Source organism: Melanerpes formicivorus, unplaced genomic scaffold (genome assembly GCF_026170545.1).
Source record: "Melanerpes formicivorus ecotype bairdi unplaced genomic scaffold, bMelFor1.0.p_v2 SCAF_11, whole genome shotgun sequence".
NCBI classification, from domain to species: domain Eukaryota; kingdom Metazoa; phylum Chordata; class Aves; order Piciformes; family Picidae; genus Melanerpes; species Melanerpes formicivorus.
In genome coordinates, this window is record NW_027142363.1 from 19,568,457 (window position 1) to 19,587,822 (window position 19,366).

At 48.9% G+C, this 19,366-nt stretch overlaps 1 protein-coding gene across 8 annotated transcripts in view; it reads left to right on the top strand.

The window, feature by feature from the left end:
• CNKSR2 (connector enhancer of kinase suppressor of Ras 2) overlaps nt 1-19,366 on the top strand; it is a 246,863-nt gene that overhangs the window by 72,424 nt on the left and 155,073 nt on the right. For all 8 annotated transcript variants that reach the window (XM_068144773.1, XM_068144776.1, XM_068144771.1 and 5 more), the window contains exon 4: nt 4,552-4,639. In XM_068144773.1, the coding sequence (XP_068000874.1) occupies nt 4,552-4,639 (88 nt within the window). The remainder of the gene's footprint in view (nt 1-4,551; nt 4,640-19,366) is intronic.

Here is a 19,366-nt window from a genome sequence, read left to right on the forward strand (position 1 = left end):
GCTTATGCAGTTGTGGCTGTAGAGTGGTGCATGCAGATGGCCTCCAAGGAATTGGTGTGAACTCTGGGGAGGAGGATTAAAGGGAATTGCAGTTTTACTGGTACAGTTTGCAGCAATACCCCAGACAGGCATTGGCAGAAACTGATAGGAATGAGTTGGTTTATAGCTACAGAGACCTACAGAGGAGGCAGCTTGAGGACCTCTTAGATTTTCTGCAGAAGCAAAGTCCGTGCATAGAAACATAGAATGATGCAGGCTGGAAGGGACCTCCAAAGGTCATCCAGTCTGACCTCCCCACAGTCAGCAGGGACATCCCCAATTAGTTCAGGTTGCCCAGGGCACTGTCAAGCCTCACCTTGAATATCTACAGCGAAGGGGCCTCAGCCACCTCCCTGGGCAACCTGTTCCAGTGTTCCACTACCCTCATAGTAAAGAACTTGTTCCTAATACCCAATCTAAATCTGCCCTTCTCTAATTTGAAGCCATTGCCCCTTCTCCTGTCACTGCAGGCCTTTGCAAACAGTCTCTCTGCAGCCTTCTTGTAGCCCCTTTCAGGTACTGGAAGGCTGCTATTATGTCTCCCTGGAGCCTTCTCTTCTCCAGACTGAACACCCCCAGCTCCCTCAGCCTGTCCTTATAGCATTGCTGCTCCAACCCCCTCATCATTTTCATGTCTCTCCTCTGGACCCTCTCCATCAGGTCCATGTCCTTCCTCTGTTGAGGGCTCCAGACCTACACACAGCACTCCAGGTGAGGTCTCACCAGAGCAGAGTCAAGTGGCAGAATCACCTCTCTGGATTTGCTGGCAATGCTGCTTTTGATGCAGCCCAGGATGCCATTGGCCTTCTTGGCTGCAAGCTCAAACTGCATGCAGCATGGATTTGTCTCCTTACCTATCCAAGCCTTGAAGCATTTCCCAAACCATTCCACATTAGTCCTTGTTTTTCAGTAGTGTTCTCCCTCCTGCAGGCATTCTTGCTGCCTGCTTCTCTGTTTGCAGTAAATCTTCCCTGTGTAAACATAAATGAGTCCCTTTGCTTGTGCTTTGAATGTCAGCCAGGTTGACTTGGGGCATTTCTAATGGGTCTTCTCTGAGAGCAGTGACAGTAAAAGTGTCATTATTTTCCTCATGAAGCATGAAACCAAAGTAAATTGTGAAAGTATGAGGGAAGATGATGTGGTATTAGAAGGCAAAGCCTACCGTGTGTTTTTGTTTCGAGCGATGCTGGAGGCTTTGAAATGTCAAAGAGATTCCAGTTGTGTAATTTGAGGATGGTATTAACATCCCTCCTTAAAAGCAAAATAATGCCACTTGCTGGCTTGATTCCCTTAATCTTCAATAAAAGTAGCTTCATGAATGAACATGACCTTTTGAAGTCAAGGTTTCAGGTAGATTTCAGGCCCTCACCAGTTGCAGTGTTGAAAGGAAAACCAGCAGAGATTTTGTGTACCTTGGCTAATGTGCTTTTAATAAAGGCAGTTGTGGTTCATAACCAAGCAGCTCCCTTTTATCCTTTAGTATAGGATCAGAGAATTGTAGAACTGTTTGGGTTGGACTGGATGACCTTTGGAGGTCCGTTCCAACCCAGACCATTCTGTGATTCTTCAGGATTAAAGCCCTGGAAATCTTTGGAACAGCTGAGAAGTCTGACACTGTATTGACATAGAATGGCTTGGGTTGGAAGGGACCTCTAAAGGTCATTCAGTCTAACCCCTTAAAGTGAGCAGAAACATCCTCAACTAGATCAGGCTGGCCAGAGCCCTGTTGAGCCTCACCTTGAATATCTCCAGGGATGAGTCCTCAACCACCTCTCTGGGCAACCTTTCCCAGTGCACTCAACCACCCTCATGACGCAGAACTTTTTTCCTAACATCCAACCTAAATCTGCTCTTCTCTCGTTTCAAACCATGTCCCTGCAGTGAGCAGGGACATCCCTCACTAGATCAGGTTGCTCACAGCCTTGTCCAGCCTGACCTTGAATATCTCCAGGGGTTGGGCTTCTACTACCTTCCTGGGCAACCTGTTCCAGTGTTCCACCATCCTTGTGGTAAAGAACTTGTTCCTAACATCCAATCTAAAGCTCCTTTCTTCTATTTTCAAACCATTGCCCCTCATCCTATCACTTCAGGCTTTTGCCAACAGTCCCTCTGCAGCCTTCTTGCAGGTTCACTTTCAGGTACTGGAAGGCTGCTCTTAGGTCTCCCCAGAGCCTTCTTTTCTCCAGGATGGGGAGCCCCAGCTCCCTTAACCTATTCTCATAGCAGAGGTGTTCTACCCCCTGACCATCTTTGTGGCCCTCCTGGATGCTCTTCATCCATACAAATATGTAAGAAGTGATGAGAGAAGGCAGCTGGGCAAGGACTGGAGCATTGGGGAAGGGCTACTCCCCCAGCTTCATTTAAAGGCAACCACCCTTGAAGTATTGTGTAGAGGTCTTGTCACACTGTGTGATTTGTTAAGGAGTTTCTCCAGACATTATGATCCTTGGGATTCTTTGCCAACTTGTTGTTTTAATTTTCAAGCAGGGGGAAATGCCACCCTTCATTCTGTGCAGGTGGTACTTCTGCATGCTGGATATACTTTTCAGTTTACTGAGCAATTCTGGTTGAAACACAGCACTGGGGGGTGGGGGATATGCCTCCAGTTTAGCCATTGCAGCTGCTTCTGAGTATTGATAGAGACACCAGTACAGGTTAGGCGCTGCCCTGCTGGAAAGCAGCTCTACAGAGAAAGACCTTGGAGTGCTGGTGGGCAGCAAGTTCTGCATGGCACAGCAGTGTGCCCTTGTGGCCAAGAGAGCAAATGCGATACTGAGGGGCAGCAAGAAAAGTGTGGCCAGCAGGGCTAGGGAGGTTCTTCTCCCCTTCTACTCTGCCCTGCTGAGACCATACCACCTGCAATACTGTGTCCAGTCTGGGGCTCCCCAGTTCAAGAGAGACAGAGACCTGCTGGAGAGAGTCCAACAGAGAGCCAGGAGGATGATGAGGGGACTTGAGCATCTCCCCTGTGAAGAGAGCCTGAGAGCCCTGGGGCTGTTTAGTGTGGAGAAGAGAAGGCTGAGAGGGGATCTGATCAGTGTTTGTCAATATCTGAGGGGTGGGTGTCAAGTGGAGGGGGCCAAGCTCTTTTGGGTGGTGCACAGTAATGAGACAAGAAACAACAGGTTCAAGCTTGCACACAGAAGGTTTCAGCTCAACATGAGGAGAAACTTCTCTACAGTGAGGATGCCAGAGCCCTGGAGCAGGCTGCCCAGAGAGATTGTGGAGTCTCCTTCTGTGGAGACTTTCCAAACCCACCTGGATGCATTCCTGTGCAGACTACCCTGGGTGCTCCTGCTCTGGCAGGGGGGTTGGACTGGATGATCTCTGGAGGTCCCTTCCAAGCTCTAATGTACTGTGATCCTGTGATACATCTCTGACCTTAAATACTATACTCCCCTTTGGATGAAGACTTTGCTACTTCTGTCTTCCTCTGGGTTTTTTACCAGATACTAGATCAGGTCCCAAGAATCTCAGTGAATACTTTTCTTATCTCATTCACATCTGGATACCATTCATCCCATGTGTAAGCAATGCCTCTGGTTGCCTGTATGAGATCATTCCCAAAAAAATGAAGGCAAAGTTACCTTTTCCTGGGGGACCAAAGGCTGTCTAGAAGTCATAGAATTATAGAATCAGCCAGGTTGGAAAAGACCTCAGAGATCATCAAGTCCAACCTATTACCTAACTCCTCCTGACAACCAAACCATGGCTCCAAGTGCCACATCCAAGCCTTTTTTGAGCACCTCCAGGGATGGTGACTCCACCACCTCCCTGGGCAGCACATTCCAATGGCCAATTACTCTTTCTGGGAAGAACTTTCCCCTCACCTCCAGCCTAAACTTCCCCTGGTACAGCTTGAGACTGCGTCCTCTTGTTCTGGTGCTGGCTGCCTGGGAGAAGAGACCAACCCCCACCTGGCTACAACCTCCCTTCAGGTAGTTGTAGAGAGCAATAAGGTCTCCCCTGAGCCTTCTCTTCTCCAGGCTAAGCAATCCCAGCTCCCTCAGCCTCTCCTCACAGGGCTGTGCTCCAGACCCCTCCCCAGCCTCATTGCCCTTCTCTGGACACGTTCAAGTGTCTCAATGTCCTTCTTGAATTGAGGAGCCCAGAACTGGACACAGGACTCAAGGTGTGGCCTAAGCAGTGCTGAGTACAGGGCAGAATGACTTCTCTGCTCCTGCTCCCTCAGCCTCTCCTACAGGGCTTCTGCTCCAGACCTCTCCCCAGCCTCATTGCCCTTCTCTGGCAGTCAGGCGGAAGGCTGTGAGAAACAAGGCTTTTATAAATGGCAATTCTTCAAGAGGAACTTAATCTGCAGAGCCAAGCAGGGATGGACATTTTCTATAGATGTGTCTTCTTCAGTTTAGAGTTTTATTGGTACATTTTGGGGGTGCTGTGTGATTTTTCCATACCCCTGGCCATAATGCACTGTGCAACAGTGAAGCAAGTGGGTCCAGGCTAGTCCTATTTAACACTTTTCTTTCTTCTTCTTCTTCTTTTCTTTTTCAGATCACCTTTTGCTGCTGTCACAGATTACTCAGTAACAAGAAATAATGTCATACAGCTCTGTCTGGAACTAACAACAATAGTACAACAGGTATGAGACCCACTGCCACTGCAAACATGTGCCTTAGCAATGTATTGTTTTTCCTAAACTGGAAATGGCCATGACCACCTTCACACAGTTTTTGTCTTTGTCTGTCTCACTGTGTAGTAAAAATCAGAAAATATTAGCAGTTGGTAAATCCTTCATGAAATTTCTGCTGCTTTGTTTTATAGTAGTGGTTTGGGTTGTGCTCTGTGTGTGCTGCTACCTGTCTCAGTAGTAAGATTCATCTTGGATTCTCTGGTTGAGTATCATCCCTGTGCATTGCCAGAATCTCCTGGGTGAGATGCAGATTTAATGGCAGAGAATCACAGGATGTTAGGGGTTGGAAGGCACTTTGAAAGGTTATCCAGTCCAATCTCCCTGCCAGAGCAGGAGCACCTAGAGCAGCTCACACAAGAACACGTCCAGGTGGGTTTGGAATGTCTCCAGAGAAGGAGACTCCACAACCTCTCTGGACAGGCTGTCCCAGGACTCTGGCACCCTCACAGGGAGAAAGTTTTTCTTTCTGTTCCCATGGCACCTCCTCTGCTCCAGCTGGCACCCAGTGCCCCTTGTCCTATCATGGGACATCCCTGAGCAGAGCCTGGCTCTGTCCTCCCCATGCTTCCCTGCACATCTTTATCAATGTGAATAAGGTCACCCCTCAGGCTCCTCTGCTCCAAGGCCCAGGTCCCTCAGCCTGTCCTCATCAGGGAGATATTCCACTGCCTTCAGCATCTTTGTGGCTCTGGGCTGGATTCTCCCAAGGAGTTCCCTGAGGTCTTTCTTGAGCTGAGGCATCCAGAACTGTACACAATATTCCAGGTCTGACCTCATCAGTGAAGAGCAGAGCAGGAGGAGAACCTTTTCTCGACCTACTGACCACAGCCCTTCTGATCCACCCCAGCATGTCATTGGCCGCCTTGGCCACAAGTGCCCATTGCTGCCTCATGGTCATCATTCTGTCCACCAGGAACCCCAGGTCCCTTTCCTCTACAGTGCTGTCAAATAATTCCTTGTATTTTGCCTTTAGTTTTTAATGTACTGTCTGGTTCAAACAGTCTGTATGCATTAGACTTTGTTCATCTGCTCTTCTATACAATTCACATCATCCAGACACCTGTGAAGATGGCAGATGTCCCCAGCAGTCTAGGATATTTTTATACCTCCTACCTTCAAGTAATCCAGAAGTAGATACTGGGAATCACTTACTTAACCTTCATCTGAGAATCCAGTCTCAAGATCCTTCCCCTCCCTCCTGTTGCCACTCTGTGTGTGGTTTAGATCTGTCTCTTACCTGTCAGTTGTTCTTTTGGATCTTAATCTGGGAATCCAGTCTGGAGAGCCTTTCCCTCCCTCTGTTGCCACTCTGTGTGTGGTTTAGGTCTGTCCTAGGTCTGTCCTGTCTGTCCTAGTTGTTCTTTTGAAAAGGAAAATTCTTTTGTATGCATACTCTGACTGATGTTGCTACCATATTGAGGTTTTGGAGTGGAGCTGTTCCCACAGGGCCACACAGCAAGGGTGCTCCCCTTCCTTTGTAAGGCAATCTGTAGATAGATTTTACTGGCATTCTCAATGCTCTTATTCCTCAGGAACCCTTTCAGTAAAGAAGCTTTCTTCTTTACTTAAAGGTCTAGTTGGGGATGTCTCTGCTGACTGCAGAGGGAGTTGGACTGTATGACCTTTGGAGATCCTTTCCAACTCAGATCCTTCTATGATTCTTTAGGATTAAAGCCCTGGAAAACTTTGGAATAGCTGAAAAGTTTGACTCTGTATTGACATAGAATCATAGAATGGTTTGGGTTGGAAGGGACCTCCGAAGGTCATCCAGTCCAACTCCCTCTGCAGTCAGCAGGGACATCCCCAACAAGATGTGAGGTGTCCTCAGCTCTAGTGTGAGGTGCCACTGCAGGGGGGTTGGAACTAGATGGTACTTGAGGTCCCTTCCAACTCTCACAATTCTGTGATTGATCAGGTTGCCCAGAGCCTAGTCCAGCCTCACCTTGAATGTCTCCAGGAATGAGTCCTCAACCACCTCTCTGGACAGCCTTTTCAAGTGCGCCACCCAACCTCCCGGTGCAGAACTTGTTCCTAACATCCAATCTAAATCTTCTCTCATTTCAAACCATTGTCCTCATCCTATCACTGCAGGCCTTTGCAAACAGTCCCTCTCCAGCCTTCCTGTAGCCCCCTTCAGGTACTGGAAAACTGCTCTTAGGTCTCCCTGGAGCCTTCTCTTCTCCAGGCTGAACAACCCCAGTCCCCTCAGCCTGTCCTTGCAGCAGACATTTTAAGTTACCAAGACAATGAAAGGAAACGTTCCTGCTAATCACCATAGTTCTTCCTATTGCTGTCTGGTAGTCATTGTTAGTAGCACTCACCACATGATATTTTTTTTACTTCCCTTAATCAGCTTTCACAATGATTTGCTGTGTTTATTTAGTTCTAAATCCACTGCTGTTTAGCTCACAGCTTTAATGTCTTGTGGGATTTGCTTAGCAAAGTGCTGCAGATGCATAGCTGTAGGCCTGTAAATACTCCTGTATGAAAGCTTCCCTGAAGAGGGACTATGTGGTGGAAGCAATTTTGTGGAAGGTGAAGAACAGTCAGCTGGCTGATAGGGATCTGGCTTGCATTGTTGTCACAGAACATCCTTGTGGCATCCTCCGTCTCACAGCAACATATTGAGGCCACCTCAGGCTGTTGGATGACATGGAGGGAGAACCTGAGTGATGCAGTTTGGGAGATGGCAGGCAGGAAGGAAGACAGCTGGGAAAGGCCAAGATAACCATCCACAAGTTCTCTGAACTTAGAGGCACCTGGGTGACAGAACACTGGAACAGGCTGCCAGGGGGGTTGTGGAGTCTCCCTCTCTGGAGATATTCAAGATCTATCTGGATGAGTTCTCTGATTTGGTCTAGGTGCTCCTGCTCTGGCAGGGGGGTTGGAGTGGATGATCTCTCAGGGTCCTTTCCAGCCCCTATCATTGTGTGATTTTCACAGAATTAATCAGGTTGGAAAAGACCTTTGAGATCATCAAGTCCAACCTATCATCCAACACCATCTAACCAACTGAGCCATGGCACCAAGTGCCTCATCCAGGCTCTTCCTAAACACCTCCAGTGATGGTGACTCCACCACCTCCCTGGGCAGCACATTCCAATGGGCAATCACTCTTGCTGTGAAGAATTTCATCCTCATCTCCAGCCTAAACCTCCCCTGGCACAGCTTGAGACTGTGTCCTCTTGTTCAGCTAAAAGCTCTGCTGTTGGGTGCATACAGAAATGCCTGGTACACTGCCTGAGCACTGTGGCATTTCCAGGGGTCGGAGACTGTGACAAAGTGTCCATATACCCCATGCCCTGATGGACTCACTTGCACTGCTGGGGGTAAAATTTGCTGAGCTTCCAGCCATTGCCCTCTTTGAGATAAAAAATACTGGAAAGTTCAAGAGAGATAGGAATATACTGCAGAGAGTCCTATGGAGGGCTATGAGGATGCTGCAGGGACTGGAGCACTGCCTGGTGAGGAGAGGCTGAGAGCCCTGGGGCTGGTTAGTCTGGAGAGGAGAAGGCTGAGAGGGGACCTGATCAATGTCTATCAATATCTGAGGGCTGGGGTTCAGGAAGGAGGGGACAGGGACAGGCTCTGCTCAGTTGTACCCTGGGATAGGACAAGGGGCCATGGATATAAACTCCAGTTCCACCTCAACATAAGGAGGAACTTCTTCACTGTGAGGGTCACAGAGCACTGGAACAGGCTGCCCAGAGAGGTTGTGGAGTCTCCTTCTCTGGAGCCTTTCCAGCCCTGCCTGGATGTGTTCCTGTGTGACCTGTGCTGGATTCTCTGGCCCTGCTCTGGCAGGGGGGTTGGACTCAATGATCTCCACAGGTCCCTTCCAACTTCTAACACCTTGTGAGCCTGTGAAAGGATCACGAATGATTTCTCACTGTAAAACTAAGTGCAGGCTTATTTTCCCAGCTCAGGATCCAAAAGCATTTCTTCACTTTTAAGCCCTAGTTATTAAGGACTTTCAGAACACTCTAAATATAGCCTTAAAATGTTGCATTTTAGGTCATACCAAGCAGCTAATTACCTCAGGTGCCTTCAGCTAATGAACTGGCTTTAATAGTTTAGTGGTGTGAATGCTTGATAGGCTCCTCAGTAGAGCTGCCTTGAGAGCATCCAGCTTGTTGGGGTTTTCCAAGCAGCCTGTATTTGATGGGAACCTTGTTATTAAATAGTTGCAGGAAAATCTTTCTTAGCTTTCCATGCTAATAATCCCCTGCCTTCTGTAGTTTTTTAACTAAAACCATCTCATTCATAGATTTACAGAATAGCTCAGGTTGGAAGGGACCCCAAGGATCATTTTAGTTCTAAGCCTCCTGCCATGGGCAAGGACACCTTCCTCCAGCCCAGGTAGCTCAAGGCCTCATCCAGCCTGGCCTTGAACACCTCCAGGGTGGGAGTCATCTGCAGCCTCCCTGGGCAACCTGTTCCAGTGTCTCACCAGCCTCACTGGAAAGAATTTCTTCCTAATCTCCTGTCTAAATCTGCCCTCCTCAAGCCTTAATCCATTCCCTCTCATCCTGTCCCTACAAGCCCTTGTAAAAAGTCCCTTCCTGGCTTTCTTGTAGCCCCCTTTCAGTACTGGAAGGCTGCTCTAAGTTCTCTCCAGAGCCTTCTCTTCTTCAGGCTGAACAACCCCAACTCTCTCAGCCTGTCCCCATAGGGGAGGCTCTCCAGCCCTCTCATCATCTTTGTGCGCTCCTATGGACCTGCTCCAGCAGCTCCATGTTGCTCTTATGCTGGGGACACCAGAACTGGATGCAGTGCTGCAGGTTGGGTCTCACCAGAGCAGAGGGGCAGAATCAGCTCCTTTATCCTGCTGCTCACACTGCTTTTGATCCATCCCAGGGGAAGATGCCAGATTCTTTGCACAGACCTCATGACTAGACCATGGCACCGAGTACCACATCCAATCTCCTCTTGAACGCCTCCAGGGATGGTGACTCCAGAACCTCCCCGGGCAGCACATTCCAATGGGCAATCACTCTCTCTGTATAGAACTTCTTCCTAACATCCAGCCTAAACCTCCCCTGGCCTCAGACTGTGTCCTCTTGTTCTGAATTTGGAATGTGCTGCCCAGGGAGGTGGTGGAATCACCATCCCTGGAGGTGTTCAACAGGGGATTGGATGTGGTACTTGGTGCCGTGGTCTAGTCATGAGGTCAGTGGTGACAGGTTGGACTTGATGATCTTTGAGGTCTCTTCCAACCTTGGTGATTCTGTGAATTGTGCCAAGGAATGAAGCCTGAGTGAGTCAAGGTTGATGGTGAAAGGGTCAAGAACTGTTGAATTAAATCATGAGCTCATGGAATCACTTGCAGAAGGTAGTAGAAAGATGATGGAAACTGAGATGAAGTGTAGACAGATGTGGGGGGAAAAAGCAGAGAATCATAGGGTTGGAAGGGACCTCCGAAGATTATGGCATCCAAGCCTCTTGCCACAGCAGGATCACCTAGGGAAGGTCACACAGGACCACATCCAGGTGGGTTTTGAATGTCTTCAGAGAAGGAGACTCCACAACCCCCCTGGGCAGCCTGTTTCAGGACTCTGTCACCCTTACAGGGAGAAAAATTTCCCTCATGATTCCATGGAACTTCCACTCATTGCCCCTTGTCTTGGTACAGGAAAATTTTCCTCATGTTGAGGTGAAATTTCCTGTGTTCCAGTTTGTATCCTGTGCTAACACAGTTATCTTCCGTACTAGGAAATGTCATCAAGTCCATGTTTGAGTGTCTCATGCATCCTTTAATGAAAAACCTTATTTTCTTAACCTGATTGTTGTGGGCTGGTTGTCAGTAGGTGTTGGGTGACATCACAGCTCCCATTTGCATAGAAGCAGGCAGGATTCACCCTGCTTCCTGTGGAATTCTTTACAAATGCTGAATTTAATCTTTAATGGTGATGGATTAAGATTGTGTTGATTGTATCACAGGCTCACAGGATGTCAGGGTTTGGAAGGGACTCAAAGAGATCATTGAGTCCAAGCCCCCTGCCAGAGCAGGACCATACAATCTAACTTAGGTCACAGATGAACACATCCAGACAGGGCTGGAAAGTCTTCAGGGAAGGAGACTCCACAGCCTCTCTGGGCAGCCTGCTCCAGGGCTCTGGGACCCTCACAGTGAAGAAGTTCCCCCTTGTGTTGAGGTGGAACCTCCTGTGCTGCAGCTTACATCCATTGCTCCTTGTCCTATCACAGGAAGCAAGTGAGCAGATCCTCTGCCCTCCCTCTTGACCCCCAGCCCTCAGATATTTATAGACATTGATTAAATCCCCTCTCAATTTCCTCTTCTCCAGACTAAAAAGCCCCAGGTCTCTCAGCCTCTCCTCACCAGGCAGTGCTGCAGTCCCTTCAGCATCCTTGTAGCCCTGCCTTGGACTCTCTCCAGCAGATCCCTGTCCCTCGTGAACTGGGGAGCCCAGAACTGGATGCAATATTCCAGGTGAGGTCTCAGCAGGGCAGAGTAGAGGGGGAGGACAACCTCCCTGGATCTGCTGAACACATTCCTCTGAATGCACCCCAGGACCCCATTGGCCTTCTTGGCCACCAGGGCACATTGCTGTCCCATGCAGAACTTGCTGCCCACCAGCACTCCCAGGTTCTTCTCCCCATGGCTGCTCTCCAGCAGATCACCTCCCAACCTGTACTGCTGCAGTTTGTTCAGCACTTAGATTCTAGCAGGATGTATGTGCAGTTATCAAAGTCATTTTAGTTCGTTCTGTGAAGTACTTCCTGTGGTTTCTGAACTCACAGTGAAGGGCCTGGAGCACATGGCCTGTGAGGAGCATCTGAAGGAGCTGTGGTTGTTCAGCCTGGAGAAGAGGAGGCTGAGGGGAGACCTCATTGCCCTCTAAGCTACCTGAAGGGAGATTGGAGTGAGGTTGGGGCCAGCCTCTCTTTGGTGGCAAGCAACAGGACCAGAGGAAATGGTTCCAATGGAGCAGGGGAGGTTCAGGCTGGCTGTTAGGAAATATTTCTTCAGTGAAAGGTTTGTCAAACATTGGAATGGTCTGCCCAGGGCAGTGCTGGAGTTGCTGTTCCTGGTGGTGATCAAGCAGTGTGTGGAGCTGGTGCTTAGGGACATGGTTTAGTGTTGACCCTTCAGTGCTGGGTCAAAGGTTGGACTGGATGAGCTTGGAGGTCTCTTCAGTATGAGCCTGCAGTGTGCACTTGCAGCCCAGAAAGCCTGGGCTGCATCAAGAGAAGCACAGCCGGCAGGCTGAGGGAGGTGATTCTCCTCATCTACTCCACACTGGTGAGATCCCATCTGGAGCACTGTGTCCAGTTCTGGAGCCTCTGTTACAGGAAGGATCTGGAAGTGCTGGAAGGTGTCCAGAGAAAGATGATTAGAGGGCTGGAGCTCCTCTCCTATGAGGACAGACTGAGGGAGTTGGGGCTGTTCAGTCTGGGGAAGAGAAGGCTCCAAGGAGACCTTCTTCTGGCCTTCCAGTATCTGAAGGGGGCTACAAGAAAGCTGGGGAGGGACTTTTGAAGGTGTCAGGGAGTGATAGGACTGGGGGGGATGGAGCAAAACTAGAAATGGGTAGCTTGAGATTGGATGCCAGGAAGAGGTTTTTCCCCCTGAGGGTGGTGAGAGACTGGCAGAGGTTGCCCAGGGAAGTGGTGGAAGCCTCATCCCTGGAGGTTTTTGCAGCCAGGCTGGATGTGGCTGTGAGCAACCTGCTGTAGTGTGAGGTGTCCCTGCCCATGGCAGTTGGTTGGAACTGGATGATCCTTGAGGTCCCTTCCAACCCTGACAATTCTGTGATTCTGTGGTTTAGTGTTGGCCCTTCAGTGCTGGGTCAAAGGCTGGACTGGATGATCTTTTAGGTCTCTTCCAACCAGATGTATTCTGTGTAGCAGCTCATTTTTGCAATGGTAGAGGAAGAAGAAGTGTTCCTCTGTGTGCAAATGAAGGACTAATATGTGACCAGATCCCAAGGGAGAGCAGGGTGATGTCTTTTACAGAAAGCAGGGTAGAAATAATTGGGAATGGAAAATTCCTCCAGAAAGACAGAAGAAAAGAGCTTACTTAGCACACACACTGTAGCTCTCTTAATCCAAGGAGCAGTTTTCCCCAGGAGCTGCTTGATCTGGGGGAGATTTATGTAAGTGGTGTTGAATTTTCACATGAAGCACTCTGTTGCCATGGTGATAGGTGCCACTCCAGGCAGGTTGTTTAAATACAACTAAGGCAGCTCTTTTGTACTCAGTGAGCAGGGTAATTGCTGTGAGTTTGTACACAAGGGTTATGAACTTCAAGTACTGCAGGTTCATTAAATGTTCAGGGAAAGGCTCCTAAGAGTTCTGGAAGCATTTGTGTAGGTTGTATAGGAAAGATCCTTTTCTATAGCACTGTTTAATAGCTTGCATTATGTTTCTCACAACAGAGGTTTTATTCTCCTCTTCCCGTAGTGCCTTCAAGGGTGTGTGCTCACCATGCTCTTTCCACCCATCTCAGTGGATTCTTCTGCATGTTTGCAGTGGGGGTGGACAGAGTGGATTGCTACAGGTACAGATGAGCTCTGGCTTCAGTGTGGAGGGAGAGAATAATGATAACAGAGTAAGGATGCCATAGACCCAGTGGCAAGAAAAAGGTTCACAGGATGTTGGGGGTTGGAAGGGACCTCCAGAGATCATCAAGTCCTACCCCCTTTGCCAGAACAGGACCATAGAATCCAGTACAGGTTGCTGGAGAGAGAAGGAGACTCCACAACCTCTCTGGGCAGCCTGTTCCAGTGCTCTGTGACCCTCACAGTGAAGAAGTTCCTCCTCATGTTGAGGTGGAACCTCCTGTGCTGGAGTTTATATCCAGTACCCCTTGTCCTATCCCAGGGTGCAACTTAGCAGAGCCAGTCCCGTCCCTCTTGACCCCCAGCTCTCAGACATTTACAGACATTGATCAAATCCCCTCTCAGTCTTCTCTTCTGCAGACTAAACAGCCTCAGGGCTCTCAGCCTCTCCTCACCAGGCAGTGCTTCAGTCCCTTCATCATCCTTGTAGCCCTCCCTTGGACTCTCTCCAGCAGATCCCTGTCCCTCCTGAACTGGGGAGCCCAGAACTGTATGTAATATTCCAGGTGAGGTCTCAGCAGGGCAGAGTAGAAGGGGAGAACCTCTCTTGATCTGCTGGCCACACTCCCCTTAATGCCATCCCATCGGCCTTCTTGGCCACCAGGGCACATTGCTGTCCCATGCAGAACTTGCTGCCCACCAGCACTCCCAGGTTCTTCTCCCCAGGGCTGCTCTCCAGCAGATCACCTCCCAGCCTGTACTGCTGCAGTTTATTCTTCCTTCCCAGGTGCAGAACTCTGCACTTCTCCTTGTTGAACCTCATTGGGTTTCTCTGTGCCCAGCTTTCAGTCTGTCCAAGTGTCACTGTATGGCCACACAGCCTTCAGGTGTCTCAGCCAAGCCTCCCGGTTTGGTATTGTCAGCTGCAGGGATTGAATAGTTGTAAGCTGTAATTGAAAGGAAGCAAACATTTCTGCACAGCAGTGGGTAGGAAACCAGCAGGATTTGTGTGGGAAGCGACGAGGAGGTTGAAAATGGCACCCAGGTTGTGAGCTTGGTGGGACATAAGGTGGTGGAGGTGTTGACAGAGCTGGAGGAAGAAGTGGGGAGCAGGGAGGGTTGGGGAGGAAACGTGATTGCAGCTTTTGCAGCGTGTGCTGTGCTGGGGCTGGTGGCAAATATCCAGCAGGAGAGATTCTGAACTGTGAATTGTGAACAGAAGGGAGAGAGATCTGTGACTCATTCACACAGAGATGACAATCAGAGCAGCATGAGTTTAGGAGGCTGCTGAGCACTAGGGAAGAGAGAGGAGAGGAGAAAGTTGAGGATAGAGCTCCCTGGGACACTGGCAGGCAGAAGGAGGAGGGACAGCCATGATGGGAGACTCTTTAGGAGCTGCACAGGGGGCTGGAGCACCACTGCTGCAGGGACAGGCTGAGGGAACTCGGGGTGTTCAGCCTGGAGAAGAGAAGGCTCCAGGGAGACCTAGGAGCAGCCTTCCAGTACCTGAAAGGGGCTACAAGAAGGCTGCAGAGGGAATGTTTGACAAGGCCTGCAGGGACAGGACAAGGGGAAATGGTTTGAAATTAGAGCACAGCAGATTGAGATTAGATGTTAGGAACATGCTCTTTACCATGAGGGTGGTGGAGCACTGCAACAGGTTGCTCAGGGATGTAGGTGAGGCCCCACCCCTGGAGATCTTCTAGGTCAGGCTGGAGAGGTCTCTGGCCAATCTGACCTAATGGAGGATGTCTCTGCTGATGGCTGTAGGGTTGGACTGGATGGCCTTTGGAGGTCCCTTCCAACCCAAAGCATTCTTTGATTCTATGACTTAGAATTGCCAGTGTCCCTGAGGCCCACACCTTTTGTATCCAAAGTCCTGTGAGGCCCCCAGCTTTACATCCAAAGCTTGTTAGACCTCTTAAAATCTGAAATGTCATAGAGCACCTCAGAAAATTCCTGCCTGTGTCATGGTCTTTGTTGTTTCCCTGTTGCCAGAGGAGAATGTTACCTGCTTGCTAGCTTCTGTAGCTTTGGGGTATTGAAGAGCTTTTTGTTTCTTGGTCTTGTGAATGGGGGTTGGAGGATGGGGTCGGGGGGGGGTGGGGTGCTGAACAAAGCTGTACTTCTGTCAGTCTGTATTTTATTGTTCCAGTAATTACCCAGACACAGCTGTATGTCAGTCTGAGCAGAGTTCCCTAATATCCTTAACTTATCTAATTGCTGTGCTCTATAGAAACAGCATTTTGCCATAGACCCTGGAGGTTTTTAAGGCCAGGCTGGATGTGGCTCTGAGCAATCTGATCTAGTGTGAGGTGTCCCTGCCCATGGCAGGGGGGTTAGAGCTAGATGATCCTTGAGGTCTCTTCCAATCCTAACAAGTCTATGATTCTATATTGATCCAGTTATCACAGTACATTAGAGGTTGGAAAGGACCTCCAGAGATCATCCAGCCCAACACCACTGCCAGAGAAGGAGCACCCAGGGTAGTCTGCACAGGAATGCATTCAGGTGGGTTTGGAAAGTCTCCACAGAAGGAGACTCCACAACCTCTCTGGGCAGCCTGTTCCAGGGCTCTGTGACCCTTACAGTGAAGAAGTTCCCCCTTGTGTTGAGGTGGAACCTCCTGTGCAGCAGCTTACATCCATTGCTCCTTGTCCTATCACAGGGAGCGGCTGAGCAGAGCCTGTCCCCTCCCTCTTGACTCTTGACCCCCAGCCCTCAGATATTTATAAACAGTTATTAAATCCTCCTCTAAGTTTTCTCTTTCCCAGACCAAAAAGCATCAGGTCCCTCAGCCTCTTCTCACCAGGCAGTGCTCCAGTCCCCCAAGCATCCTTGTAGCCCAAATGAATCTTTCTAGAGCCAGTGATATAAAGTGTGTAAAGATAGTGACAACTGAGCAGGCTCCAGTCCCCTAATCATCCTTGTAGCTCAAATGAACCTTTCTAGAGCCAGTCATATAAAATGTATAAAGACACTGGCCACTGAGCAGGCTTGCAGTGGGCTCCTTGAGGCAGTAACAACTTATTTCTGATGGCATGGTGTCAGAACAAGAGAGAACAGGCTCAAGGTGCACCAGGGGAGGTTTAGACTGGACATTAGGAAGCGTTTTTTTCCCCTGCAAGAGTGGTCAGACATTGGCACAGGCTGCCCAGTGAGGTGGTGGAGTCACCATCCCTGGGTGTCTTTAATGGTGGTTTAGATGTGGTGCTTGGGGGTATGGTTTAGGGGTGAACTTGGTCGAGCAGGGTTAGTGGTTGGACCTGGTGATCTCAAGGGTCTTTTCCAACCTGAAGGAATGTTGCTGTGATTCTGTGACTGGAAGTTATGATCTGAGCATTCACAAGTTAATGCCTTTTTTCCTTTTTTTTTAAAGTTGTTGCTAAGTAGCAAGACTGCCAGACCATCCACTTGACAGATGCTGCTTTTAAAGGATTCAATTACAGCTTTAATCAATCTGAGAGGCAGAGGGCTTTAAACAATTGCTTGGCTTAAGACCAAGCAATGGCTGCATTGCTCAAGAGAGCTTTTGTGCCAAAGGTTTGGCGATGCACGAGAGGCTGAACCCTCTTTTAGCAAGCACAGAATGGTTTGGCTTGGAAGGGACCTCCAAAGGTCATCCAGTCCAACCCCCCTGCAGTCAGCAGGGACATCCTCCACTAGATCAGGTTGCCCAGAGCCTTGTCCAACCAGACCTTGAATATTTCCAGGGACAGGGCCTCAATACCTTCCTGGGCAACCTGTTCCAGTGTTCCACTACCCCCATGGTAATAAGTTTGTTCCCAAAATCTCAATCTAGATCTGCTCTTCTCTCATTTCAAGCCATTGCCCTCATCCTATCCCTACAGGCCTTTGGAAACAGTCTCTCTGCAGCCTTCTTGTAGCCTCCTTCAGGTACTGGAAGGCTGCTCTTAGGTCTTCCTGGAGCCTTCTCTTCTCCAATCTGAACAACCCCAGCTGAAATTCTATGCCTCTCTAATAGGTCTATCATGTCTAGGGCAGGGTGGGATGAGATGTATGCCTTTGGTAGCATTGTCACCAGTCACTGCTGTTGAATTCAAAGAATCATAGAATTGTCAGGGTTGGAAGGGACCTCAAGGCTCAGCCAGTTCCAACCCCGCTTCCATGGGCAGGGACACCTCACACTACAGCAGGTTGCTCACAGCCACATCCAGCCTGGCTGCAAAAACCTCCAGGGATGAGGCTTCCACCACCTCCCTGGGCAACCTGTGCCAGTCTCTCACCACCCTCATGGGAAGAACTTCTTTCCAACATCCAAGCTGAATCTGCTCATTTCCAGTTTTGCTCCATTCCCCCCAGTCCTGTCACTCCCTGACACCCTCCTCAAAAGTCCCTCCCCAGCTTTCTTGTATACTTCATATATTGGAAGGCCACAATTAGATCTCCTTGAAACCTTCTCTTCTCCAGACTGAAGAGTCCCAACTCTCTAGGTTTGATTTAAATGCATTTAGTAATGATTCTGACATTATGATAGGGGTTTTGCAGATAAAAGTTGTAATTCTGGTAGAAATAATGTGTGGTCATCATCATGCAAGTCAGAAGTTCTGGAAGATGTAAGTGATACCTCTCATTGGCAGTGCAACCTATGTCTTGCTAGTGTTAAACATAGGATTTAAAATGATACCAGGGTCTTAGCCTAATTTTAGCTGCCTCCACAAAGGTCACTTTTGCCATTTTTGATGTATGAGGCAGTTCTGGGGAAAAAATGACCATGAAAGCCTGATATGAGTAATGAAGGTGTTCCATCACATTCCCTTTCATTTCGCTTTGTGGTTGATACTTCCTGTCTGAAACTGCTAACAGCCAGTATTTGACTGCATCTTCAGGAAGGTGTAGAACACAGAATTGGTTTTGTTGCTTTATTAGCAGCCTGTGTTAATAATTCTTTAGAACCAAACCTCCTATTTCAGCTGAGGTTCACAGAATAAACAGGTAAAAGTAAAATCTCTTCCCCTTATTGCATCTGAGTCTTTTGAGATAAATTATTTCTGCATCTAGGTTTTTGGGCTATTAAAAAATCTCTGATAAGGTCCATTGTAGTTCAAGATCCCTTCCAGCCTAAACTATTCTATGGATTTATGAATCCATGGTTAGACTTGATGATCTTAGAGGTCTTTTCCAACTAGATGATGTTAAAGGTCTTTTCCAACCTTATCAGGGCTCTGGGCAATCTGATCTAGTTGAGGATGCTCCTGCTTGCTCTGGGCAACCTGATCTAGTTGAGGATGCTCGTGCATCCTGGGTACCTGATCACCCCTTCTACACTGCACTGGTGAGAGCTCACCTGGAACATTGCAACCAGTTCTGGGCTCCCCAGTTCAAGAGGAACAGGGATCTGCTGGAGAGAGTCCCACAGAGAGCTGCTAGGATGATTAAGGGACTGGAGCATGTGCCCTATGAAGAGAGACTAAGAGCCCTGGGGCTGGTTAGTCTGGAAAAAGAAGGCTGAGAGAGGATCTAATCAGTATCTATCAATATCTGAGGGCTGGGTGTCAAGAGGGGGGGCACGGGCTCTTCTCCATTGCACCCTGTGATAGGACCAGGGGAAATGGGTATAAACTCCAGCACAGGAGGTTCCACCTCAACATCAGGAGGAACTTCTTCACTGTGAGGCTCAATTGGGCACTGGCACAGGCTGCCCAGAGAGGTTGTGGAGTCTCCTTCTCTGGAGCCTTTCCAGCCCTGCCTGGATGTGTTCCTGTGTGACCTGTGCTGGATTCCATGGTCCTGCTCTGGCAGGTGGGGTCGGACTCAATGGTCTTTGGAAGTCTCTTTCAACCCTTAACAACCTGTGAGCCTGTGGTCTACTTGAGGATGCTTTTGCTTACTCTGGGCAACCTAATCTAGTTGAGGATGCCCCTGCTGACTGCAAGGGGGGTGGGTCTGGATGACCTTTGGAGATCCCTTCCAACCCAGACCATTTTATGGTAATGATTCTATGATTGTTCCACTAAGTGAATAGCAAATCATTAGCCCATGTGGGAGTGAAGCTTGCTTGCAGATTTGTGTGTGTGTGTGTGTGTGTGTTCCTGCTTTTCTAAAGTAGAAAAAAAGTTGGTATTAAGTTTGTGTATGATCTGTTTCTTAACTTAATTGCAATGTTTTGATACTGTGGTTAAACAGCTGCTTG